The following is a 12187-nucleotide window of genomic DNA, read 5'->3' on the forward strand; positions in this document are numbered from 1 at the left end:
GTTCAGTTGCCATTCTTTGATGACCAGAATAGCAATGATGCAAAAGTTTATATGTCTTTGATATTTGACTTTACACACAAGTGTTTGCTTCCTTTGTATGTTATAAATTCTCATAGGTTTTGATTGAAAGACAAGTACCGTAAAGTTCCGTGTATAAGACGCACTATTTTTTCGTCGGAAAACATTGAAAATCGGGGGTGCGTCGTATACACGGGTACAGTCGAATCACGGAAAAAAATCTGTCATGTACACCCAATTTTATAAGGCCAACTTGGGGCCATGTATGCCCATCGACGTTTGGAAGGTAAGCAATCACTAAAACTTACGGATAAATGGGCGATCTTTCAATCTGGACACACACAAAAGCTGCAAATACGAGATAATCTTACGATCGGCCTTGTGCAGTAACGATGTATCAATCTGGCCATAGACAACAGCTGTAACAGCACTGCTGTATGCTACCGATGTCAGTCTACCAAGCTACCAACAGCCAACCTAGTAGCTGGAATACGCGATGTACAGGTATCATTACTAAATTACCGATACCGGTACCGTAAAATTTATCAATGTACTAGTATCAATATGGCCATAGACAAAAGCTGTAAAATACTGAGTAGGATCGACACTATGTCACCGTAAATATGAACGATGTGCGAAGCATGCGTTTGCTCTTCATTTCACGGTGCCAGCTAGGATACTGTACTGTAGCATAGCTACACTCGCACTGTAGCTAGCTAGCTAGCTAGCAAACCTTTGGCAAAGGTAGCAGCTAGCTGCAGAGCAGAGAGGCTTTTGCAATGGACTCGCGTGCACACAGCGATAGGATCGTAGCGCGCTTGCCCGTTGCGCGCTGTGTGTGCAAGTCCATTGCTCTCTGTGTGCGTGTGCTGAAATTATAGCGAGCTGCCTTTTGCAAAAGGCTAGCACTGTGCATGCAAGCATGGTACAAGAGACACACATGTTACTGGCAATCCCTCCGGGCAGCGTTTTTTTTAAGACGGCACAGATTGGGGAATGGCGCGTGTTAAACCTATGGGAAAAACGTTGGGTTAGGGTTTTTGGTTATGGTTATGGTTAGGGTTAGGGTTAGGGTTGGGGTTAGGGTTAGGGTTAGGGTTAGGGTTTGATGGTTAGGGTTAGGATTAGGATTAGGATTAGGGTTAGGTTTAGGGATAGGGGCCCCGATAGATTTTTAGTTTCCCCAATCCGTGCCGTCTAAAAAAAACACGCCTCCGGGCAAAACAACAGTGAGTGTAATTACCGTACGCACCGTACGATCCCTCTGCTACACTTGTTGATGTTTTTCTTATTTTTCGTAATGAACCTTCCAGTCTGACATGCGTCAATATGCGAGACACGTACGTACCCTCTGCTATGTATGACAGCACAGATTGTACTGTACACTCATGAGTACGATATGCATGACACATGTACCACGATTGAAAGGCGAAACAATAGCAAGTGAGTACCGAGACAAGTCTCGCATTTTGCGTTTTACATGTTTTGCCGATGTCCGATAAATACCGTTAAAAGAAAGTACAGTGTATAAAAGGAAACGAAAAATAGAGCAAATACATGCTGCATTCTAGGGAAATTTTGAGCTGAAATAATATGTATGACACACGCAATATTTGCGTGGAAATTTTCTTTTCTTTTTTTTTGAATTTTAGGTCTGAAAGTAGGGGTGCGTCTTATACACGGGTGCGTCTTATGTACACGGAACTTTACAGTAGCATGTTATTTTCCTTCCCTTTTCTATCAAAGGTTCAATGGCATTTGCAATTTCATTAAACAAAAATCGAATCACATTCTGTTTATTGAAAACTGAGTAATGACCAATAAGTCATACCTTTATATTCAAAATGGTTTTAACCATTGGAGGTAATGTCATAATACTGTTCACAACCCAATCTGGTCATGAAGCTATAGAATCTAGCCCAAGTGCACAGGTGTTAATGACTACAGCATGAACTCTTATTGTAGTGCTCCTTACAGCTTAAAAATTCTCATGATAATATTACCATAATGACAGTTGGGCTGAGGAAAAAAGAGAAACTTTTTAAGAATCTGAGCACCAATTACATCTTTATAGTCCTTACTGGATGTAGAACAGGCTTGAGAGATTAACACACTCAAAATTTGTAACCGGTTAGTATCATAAGGTAGTATCACCACGAGCACAGTGCTACTGTACAATATGTACCAGTAGTCCACAGATTAAGTTTGCTCTCTTCAGGCACAGAAGCAAACATGACCCATGGCATATATATCACAGCAAATTTAGAGAGCTACATTTACCTATGTCAAAGTATTTCTGAGGGACAAAAATTATGTCTTATACCCCCCTTTTTTTTTCTTCTTCTTCTTCTTCTTCAGAAAATGCCCGGAATGCGATATCCTCACCCTGGGAAATTATGACAAGACATTTGTATACAGAGATCGAATCGACAAGGTAAGTCTATCTGTTTTACCATCTTATGCATGCATAAAGTCAAGAAGTCACCAGTTTCACACAACATACCAGTACAGTATGTATTACTGGATGTTTTTATCAGTTCTTCTGGTTTGTGAATAATCCAAAAATTAGAATCTATTGCTTCAAGTGTTCCAAACATCCTGTAGATTTCATGAAGCAATATTCATTCATAGAAGATGTCTCCCTATGACAAACATACAGTGAGCTCTATGTGTGATTCCAAGTTATCAGTATAAATGAAAACGCTTTTTATCAATACTTATCTGTTATTTTTTTCCCCCCTCTGAATTACGGAGAGACTTCTGAGTGGGTGTTGTACTGATGAAGAGTCATTCATTACACTTCCTGTAGATTACATCGAATTTTTGGCTTTGTTGGTTGAGGAGCGATAGGATATTTTTTTTCCCAACACCTTCTGCAATACTGTATAATGTGCTATGATACCATCAGGTGTGAGTTTCTTCAATTTGTTTCCCCCTAGAAATTAAAGTTGTTAAGATCGCAATTGCTGATCTGTAAATTAACTCACACCCGGACCTTTACCCCTCTGAACAATATCTTTCTTTCGTGCCATGATAATGTTCAACAATTGGGACTTGTAAGACAATTGTATGAGTGGTGGAATTCGTGTTCAAGAACCACAATGATTGAATGAGGAAAAAGTATTGATCCTTTTCCAGAGTAAATTTTGCGATATCCACCTTGGATGTGATAATTATTCAATTGTTGCAATTGTGTTTATGGAGTGCAATATTTTTTGTAAGTTATTTTTCTGAAAATGTTGGTTGACTTGTGAAATTCCTGGAAATAAAAACTTTGCAAAATATGCTGCCTACACAGTATTATGCAGATAGTAGCCAAAGTGTTGGAGATTACCGTTAGCATGATAATTTCTGACTGGTCTGACATGAGAAATGATGTGTGGGAAGCTTCACACACACACACACACAAAAAAAGAAAAAGAAAAAACAGTAACAGGGACAGAGGGTGTGTTGATTTCCTTCCTATTGTAATCAGTGGTTTAGGGTTTTTTTAGTCAGTCATCAGAAAAAAAGTAGAGTTTTCATTCTGTTTGCCTCAACATGATTGAAGTTTAAATAGTCAATGTTAAAGGGATTCCATGATACATGTATTGAATGGTAGATAAAACCATTGATGATGATGATGATGATAATGCAACAATAACAACAATTACAATAATAATGATAATCCTACTCCTCCACGCCGTAGTCTTCAACATCATCATCATCATAATCATAATACATGTACTTTAGTCATAATTACAGTTTGTAACATAATTTTCATCCAATTTACAAGCTCATCAGAATTATATATGCATAATTAGTAAACAGACACTCGACAGCCTCCATCAAAATGTCAGCTGTTTTACCAGAGCTATGTATTACATTAAAGGCTTCATGCAGTTGATGTTTTCATTGATTCCTGGCAAACAAATTGATTTTTCACTTTCATATTCCCACATTATTTGAAGTTGAAAGAAGCCTACCCTCATGCTTCAGGAGTGAGGAGATAAAAATCAATATAAGCCCTGCCTCAGCATCTGTTTCCGTTTACAGGCTCTTGAGTTTTCCTTTGACACGATACAGTGTACATAAGATAGAACTTCAGTCGTGATGGTGGGTGCTGGTGTTAATTACTTACAAAACAAGTCACAGCTTTCATGTTTGTTCAGCAGCTTCAATCTCCTGTTTATGTTTTTTTTTTCCTTTTAAATTCTGTGTGTAAGTGTATGATCTGAGAATTTTCTTTTGTATGCATTGACTGTTAGAGCTGAGTAGGTCTTGCGCAATGCATATCATGGAGATTTCAGAGTTATATGGAATGGTTTAAATTGTTCACCAGAATGTATTTTTTCCTGTGTAAAGATGGATTGATGGGTATATTACTCTGCTCTTCCACTGTGCTAATAACAAGGGTGTATAGGGTACATGTAAGTCACGAAATATGTGCACATACACTCTCTCTCACTTGTATACAGTTAATTATAGATGTGCATTGCAAGAATTGGTATGGTGCATTACTATAAAAGTAGATATTTTCACGTATTCAAGACATCAAGTACTGGAACATAAGGCAAGCAAAAATATTCGCATGCTTTTACTTTCACGCTAGTTTCTGGTTGCGCGAAATGTGCGAAAATTTCAACACGGCGAAAATTTCCACTTTTACAGTATTTTGTGAATCAGCTCTTCAGGGGAGCTTACAAATTCATATAATTCCTGCAGATTCACTGTCAAAAGGAAAGTGCCCATCATCTTTAGCACAAAAAAAAAAAATCAATTTCATAGAAACATTCGGAAATGAAAGCTAGAGGTTGAGTTCCAGGAATATCTACTCCCCTCATTGTTTTTGTGCAATTTTGCAGTAATGTATTAATTCATTTTCTCACTAACCACTTTTTGTTCTGCATTTTTTTTAACATGATACAGTGTATGTTGATTATTTTTTTTCAATGCTACTGAAACCCATGTTTGTTTGGTTTTTTTTTTAAAGAATTTGTTTGCTGGTATTTTGGTTTGGGGCTTTTATTTTTATTTTTATTTTTTTGTTTTATTTTGTTTTGGGGAGTGGGTGTTTTGCCAGGAATAGAGCTGTGACTTTGGTGAGGTTAAGAATAATGAGCATGCATGCTTTTCGGCCACCTGTTTCACAGTGTTTTCTCCTCTTGGTGTCTATTAAGGTTGATATATTGACCTGGCAGTCGTCAAAACACAACATGGGCATGTCTCTGGACAGGAGAACGTGGGAGAAACTACAGCCCTGTGTACAGGTGAGACATTGTGTGTGCATGAAATATTGCCCTATGGGGCAGTATCAGTAAATGTTGTCCTAATTATTGTGGTGTGAAGGACCAATTTGCAAGATACATTGTGCATTAGTTGTTCTCCCCCCCCCCCCTACACACACACACACACAAAATGCAAAAACAAAACTCATACATGTATCTCACATTTATCTACTACTACTAGACAGCTGACAATACCTGGATTAATTGTTGAGCTAATTTCTGTGAATCGACTGTAGTGTGAAAGTTCCAGGAAGTATTAAACAACTGTACATGGGTCTAATTTGATATCTCAAGATACTGTACCTCACATCCTACCCCTTGTTTATATACTGGGAAGGAATATCGCCCTGTGTTTGTGTCAAATGATAGGAAGAATACCAAAAGAATACAGAAGGGCTGCAATGAGGATTAAATGTCTGCTCAAATAAGGAAATAAGACTGATTGGTGTCAACTTTTGGAGTATGATTCATTTGATGAGTCAATACATGTAGGTGACAGAGGTGTATAAACAGAAGTGTTTTTGCACAGGTTTGCATGATTAAGAAAATACACTACACTGTTAATTGATGAATGGAAGCTAAATACAGGTAGGCCTGTATCATGTAAGTAGTCATTTATAGAGACTGTGAGTTCTCTTTCAAAATATTAAAAATATATGTAAGTAAAGAATTGTTCTTTAGCGTAATGTAAGCTGGAGGTACTACTGTATAAGTGGTTTCTTTCGCGGTGGTTTTATTTTCGCGCTTTTCGCGCTTTGAGGTTGAACCGCGAATTTAACATCACGCGAAAATGTTTTGAACTCGTGGATTGTTACAACACTATCATTACCGACCGCGAATTTAAACACACGCGAAAAAGTCGGCACCGATGGAAACCGCGAAAGTTTCTGTACGCGTAAGAAACCACTTTTACAGTATCAGCTTCTTCTTTCATTTGCTATTTTGTCCCCCTTCAATATGTAAAGCAATAGTTTGTGACTGTGTCATTTCCGGGATGACTTAACACTTGGAAGTGTTTGTTGCCATGTCACTGCTTGCTGTATGTTTGAATATAGGATAATTCATACATGTGCACCTTTTGTCCTGCTGCTGGACTAATACTAGTACTACATTGTTGTAGCTGTATATAAAGTGATGACTGTCTTGTTTGTTCATTGCTGTGGAATGTATGAATGCTGTACCAAACGACTTCACGCTGTGTATCCCACAAGGAATATTGTTGGGTGGAACCTCTCTCTTCTCCCTGTCTGTGGAGTATGAAGGATAGTGACGATGATAATTTGGTCCTATTCATACAGGATAGCCTCATTAGTGTATTAAGCATTGTTCTCTCAGATGGCCCTGCTCCTGATATAACCGAACTATTTCCATGTACCCATCTGCATGTACCTGGCCAGCTGGAGAGTTTAACAAAGAGACTAAAATATTTCATCTGTATAGATGTACACGCCACACTTTTTTTTTTATCAGGATCTCCAATTTGAGATCCCCCCCCCCCCCCCCCCCCCCCGCTCGAGTTTGAAGAAAAAAACTGGATATTTTAAGGATCTCCTCAGAAAAAAAAAGAGGAACAAAACAAAGCAACACCTGCCATATCAAAGTTATTTTTTTCAACTAATATGGTATTGCAGTTGAAATTTTGCAACTGTACATTATTATCTGTGACAAAGTGGTAGTTACTCACAAAGAACCAATCCAGCTCATTTTGTATGATTGTTGTTATGTGTAGCCTGAACAGTTTGAAGTTTTAGGCAGAGGAGCCAACTGTATGAGCCCCTGGCTGGGTATGTGATATCTTGCTTCCGTAATGAGTCAGAATCTAATATGTACATGTATAGACTTCTATGATAATCAGCAGCGTTTGAAAATATTATAAACCTGTGGTGATTCAAAGTCTTAGACAAGATATGTACAATGGTGCTGTGAACATGAAATTATTGTAATGTGCCTAGCACATTCACGCCATCAAGGAAATCCGTAATAAAATGTAGATAATGAGTACTGCTGGAAGCCTACTTGTAATCTTGTATACAGCCTCTTGGGTAAACTCCTGCAGTAGCAATAGTGAATCAGGGTTTCAGACAGAGATGTGCTAGTAACCTGGAATGTGCCCACAAAATTTTCAGACATTGCCAAGGAACTAATCCTCCAACATAAGGACAGATGCCACAGTTGTTAACTCCACCAAAAGACTATACAGACCAGGGGGCTGTTTCATAGAGCTGTTCTTAAAGTTACAAACGACTTAGAATGACTGGTGATCAGTTCTTGTGCTGAATTATTGAAATTCTGATAAGTATAGCACATCAGAACTGATCACCAGTCGTTCTTAAGTCATTCGTAACTTTAAGAACAGCTTTATGAAACAACCTCCTGGACTCAAGGGGGCAACATATATGATAGAGTCAGTCACACGTAAAGTGCAATTCAATCTGCCAAGATTTCTGTGCATGGACAATTACTGTGTGTTAGAGCTAAAACATAGCATGTGAAAGGTTAATTATACCTCAGGTGCCAAGCATGCTATTCATTTAGCCCATCTGAGTTCCCTTGATTCTATAATGAGTAAGAGTCTTTTGAATAAATAGCATCTTGTTGATGCGAACGTTATCGCCATAGGAAAGATTGTGCCTGGTGCAGTAGAAATGTTTCATAGCATTTCCAGAGAGAAAGATCCTTTAATTTTACGTCAAGTGTCACCTGGTAAACCGTGATAACCCTATCTGGGTCTGCATGAGTAGGAGTCTCTGAAAAAGATGTCCCCATGAAAAGGATGAGGGCAATGAAACAAGGTCTTCGCAATAGATGAAGCAAAAGGGTGTTCAACTGCTTACATACAAGTCATGAAACATTAATGCTTTTCTGCTTTTCACTTGACAGAAACAACTTTCATTGTTTCGTGCGCTTCTAATTATGGTAGTGTAGATCCTGTAGGGAAAAAAAAGTGAGATTATTGTTGACTGGGATATTTAATCATGATTCGATATACTGTGGTGAGATTTAGTTCTTGATTGAATAATTTTACAAGTTCTTTGTCTAGAACAATCCTACATTTATAAGTTTGTAAGTGGTTTTCTTCTTTTAAATTCACAAAGAGTCTTTCCTACAAATGAGGCATACATTTCTCACACAATAGTTGCCTCCTGACAGCATCTACTGAAAAGAACAATACGAACAAGAAAATGTCGAATTTACTTAGGGGAGCAAAGAACTGACAGTTTGTGCGATGTGTGAGTTTCGAGCCAATAGCGCTGATTCCATGGCTCTATACATAGCTGCACAGAGAGGGAAGTATACATGTGCTGCGGCTGAATCATCAATTAGGAATAATTGCTTCCCAGGGTATCGCCTTACCTCCTCAATAGACTCTCATGTGATGCTGAGTGTGAGATTTGTCGCGTTTTGGATCTGCCGCAGAGTGTAATACTGCCAAGTGTAACATTTCTCTCCAGTAGTTCTGTGGACTCTTCTCGCAGCTGCTGTCTATATCATACACACACACCCACACATAATTTTTGTTTCCAGAAGGATGGTCTAAGGTTTTCATGATTTAGATATCTCTTTGCTATTCATTTAAGAACAATACTGTTGGCCACAAAATCAGTCACAACAAGCTTATTAAAGAAAATTTCAAATACTTGAGTGTGATTTTTGATAAACAAAGACTGAATTTAAATAACTATGTTGATATGTGTTTGGTATATGTAACCTGTATGTAATATCTATATTTGATATGTTTTGGCCATGAGATTCATCATTTGAGGGCCAGGGAAGAAGGATTTAATGTAAAGTTTTTTTTGTACCATAATAAGCTTTGTTATTGCTGCAAGCTGCAAATGGGATTGTGTATGTGTATTTGTGTATGTTTGTTTGTTTGTTTGTTGGTGTGTGTGTTTCTCCATACAGAGAGAGAAAAAAAAATAAAAAGAAGATACAGAAACAAACCTAGTTCCTGCAAAATGTAGGGAAACGAAATGATTTGTTTTTCTTTTAATAATGAAGTGGCTTCTTCCCAACTCTTGCCCTTTGACTCTTAAACGGGGCATGTAAATGCTCAATATTCTATTCGTGATAAAGAAAAGGGAAATTGAAATGAAAAAAGAAAGTACCAAGCGGAACTTGACAGGAAGTAGATTTAGAGAATGATTGTAGAAGCCAAATTCTTATCATGCCTAGATTACATTAAAATGCCAATTGTACTTGTATGATGCGTGATACAGTTCCTCAGTGATGTAAGCAGGAAAATAATAATATCTGTGTCTGTCATTGAAGATTCTCTGTCCTTTCTTGTGTTCTGTTTAGACACCCAGTCAGTAAACTCTTTTCTTTTCCCTGGTCTGTATGAATTTAGTGTCAGATGCCATATCCACAAGTTCACATTTTGAATGTGCTTTTAGAAAAGGAATCTAGGTAGACCAGTAAACTCTTTTCTTTTATGTCCTGGTCTGTATAAAGTTAGTGTCAGAGGCCATATCCACATGTTCACATTTTGAACGTGCTTGTAGGAAAGGAATCTAGAACTTGTACTTCAGTAAAGCTGTAGGTAATGATACTAGGTGTCACATAACTTTGCTTTCTTCCTATTTGTGATTGACAGGTGTTCTGTACATATGACGACTACAACTGGGACTGGACCATGAACTACGTCAGCCACAAGTGCCTGAAATCAGCGATGAAAGTCATGGTCTTCAAGTCACCACGCATCTTCCACATTGGAGAGTGGTAAGTTGTGACCCATACAACAGACGAGCCTGGAATGAAAACAAGATAGCTGCCACCATGTCAGAAAGACCATGAGAATTCAAATGCATATGTCTGTTTATGAAAATCAAACAATCATTCCAGCACATTGTATGAGATAGATTTGTATGTCTTCAATCTCCAACATACAACACACTTTCAGGTGTGGCTTGTGTCAGCTGTAAGACCTGTTCAACTCCATTTTAAGTGGCAGTACTTGAGGCTATGAGTGAACCTAAAAACCTACATGGCCTGCTGTCTCATGCCAGACATGCCTTCATTGTTATCAGATGACGGAACAGGAACAGCAGTTGCCATGTGTCAGTCTGTGGAAGCATGAAAAAACCCTGTCCACCCCATTAATACCAACAGCAACCTAGTTGTACACAAAGTCAATGGCATAAATGAGTCATCGTCCCAAGAGGCTTAGATACATGTCTGTCTTTTTTTGTTTTCTTCTTCTTCTTCTTCTTTTTGGTGGTGATGGTGCTGTTTTATGGTAATATGGTGCAGTTGGAAAGTTTTAGGAACCCAGCCCACTTCTGGTAGCTCTGATAAGGACTGCTCAAAATTTTTTTTTTGCTTTGTTTTTTTTTGTGTGTGCAGGTAGTTAACAATATCAACATTCAACCAGTTCCACTGAATCTTTCCCCAATATAAGATGTGCAGTGAAATGCAGCATTGTCAATTTGAGGATGACAAAATGATAATTTCTGCAGCAAAATTTCCCTGATGATTTGATTGGTTTTACTAATCAGAGCAATCATTCATCCCTGAGAGATTTCTCACTCCTTGTTCACCGTTCTCTTTCCTTTCCAGTGGTATCCATCACAAGGGCAAGTGCAGCGCCAACGATCTCATCCAGCGTATCAATCGAGCCATTGCTGCGGACAGTAACAGCTTCTTCCCCAAGGAGCTGGTACTGACCCCATCCACGCGACCCCTCAAGGCACAGCTGCCCAAACCCAATGGCGGCTGGGGCGACGTGCGTGACCATGCCCTCTGCATGACATACGGAAAGTCACCCAAAAATTTATGATAAAGGCTGAACTATAACTCTGTTTAAAATTCATTTTAAAGTTTTCTCTTTCTTTCTTTTGTACTCTGAAGTAATGAAGTGTTTACATTTATATATTAAAGTTGAACTGACAAAGATGCTGTAATGGCAAATAGGCTTTTTATTCATCTATGTACACTTGTCGAATCTGCTGTCGGTCTGTGCATTTTATATATTCGCTTCAGTTGACCCGTTGAAGACTAGTTGAGAGTATACTTCAGCAGATGTCTATAAGAAGTGCTTGTTTCAGGGAAATCTGTTCACCCTCAACGGGGTAACCTGCTTTTTAACATGATACATCTGGTTCCTGTGAGCCTGCTTGATCCTGATCCTGATTTCTGTTTTACATCTGCTGCCGGTGTCTCAGGTTCTGGAGTATGTTCAGGTGACCAATGTATTAAATCAAGTTGAAGTAGATATTTTGTATCAGAGTGGTGCTCTTTCTGTCTCTCCCTATCTAATGTCCGTAAATCTATCTATTATATCTATCAATCTACTTTTTCATCAGACTATCTATCTATATTTCTATCTACCTGTCCATCTATCCATCTATCTGTCTATCTATCTATCTATCTATCTATCTATCTATCTATCTATCTATCTATCTATCTATCTATCTATCTATCTATCTATCTATCTATCTATCTATCTATCTATCTATCTACCGGTATGTCTTTTCATCTTCATCTATATCAGCAATGACATTTGGAAAAATTTGGGAGATTTAAGGTAGGATTCTTTTGATAGATTTGCTCCCACATAAGCTGTTTTATATATTATTACTATCATATCTGAAATTACTCTATCTTGTATTTATAATACCATATCATATTCTCAAGGTCTGTCCGCTCAACATTTGCACATGTAATTTCAAGTATAAATCCTTTGCAGTCAATATTTCATCAGCCTAGACCAAGAGCAAGCCACTTTCGTGTAGGCGCATAACATACAGTTGAGTGTCAGGGTCACATGTACTGGTATAATGTATGCCACATGGCTGTGAGTATGCATGCACTTGCAACTGTCGCAGTATCCAAAGGCATGTTGCACTTGGCTGGCGTCATTGAGCAGAAATCATCCCATGGCTATATCCCTTTGTCTGTCA

The 12187-nt window shown here is 38.3% G+C and overlaps 1 protein-coding gene across 1 annotated transcript in view; it reads left to right on the forward strand.

The window, feature by feature from the left end:
* The window catches only part of LOC139708737 (alpha-1,6-mannosyl-glycoprotein 2-beta-N-acetylglucosaminyltransferase-like), a 34966-nt gene extending 23338 nt beyond the window's left edge, over positions 1 to 11628 (forward strand). Inside the window, exons 5-8 of the mRNA XM_071620670.1 lie at positions 2377 to 2452; positions 5178 to 5267; positions 9883 to 10007; positions 10845 to 11628. Coding sequence (XP_071476771.1) covers positions 2377 to 2452; positions 5178 to 5267; positions 9883 to 10007; positions 10845 to 11064 — 511 coding nt within the window. The 3' untranslated portion in view covers positions 11065 to 11628. The remainder of the gene's footprint in view (positions 1 to 2376; positions 2453 to 5177; positions 5268 to 9882; positions 10008 to 10844) is intronic.
* Positions 11629 to 12187: the final 559 nt, after the last annotated feature.

The sequence above is a fragment of the Diadema antillarum genome, unplaced genomic scaffold, assembly GCF_040938485.1.
Source record: "Diadema antillarum isolate AM-2024a unplaced genomic scaffold, OU_Dant_1.0 seq00001370_RagTag, whole genome shotgun sequence".
NCBI classification, from domain to species: domain Eukaryota; kingdom Metazoa; phylum Echinodermata; class Echinoidea; order Diadematoida; family Diadematidae; genus Diadema; species Diadema antillarum.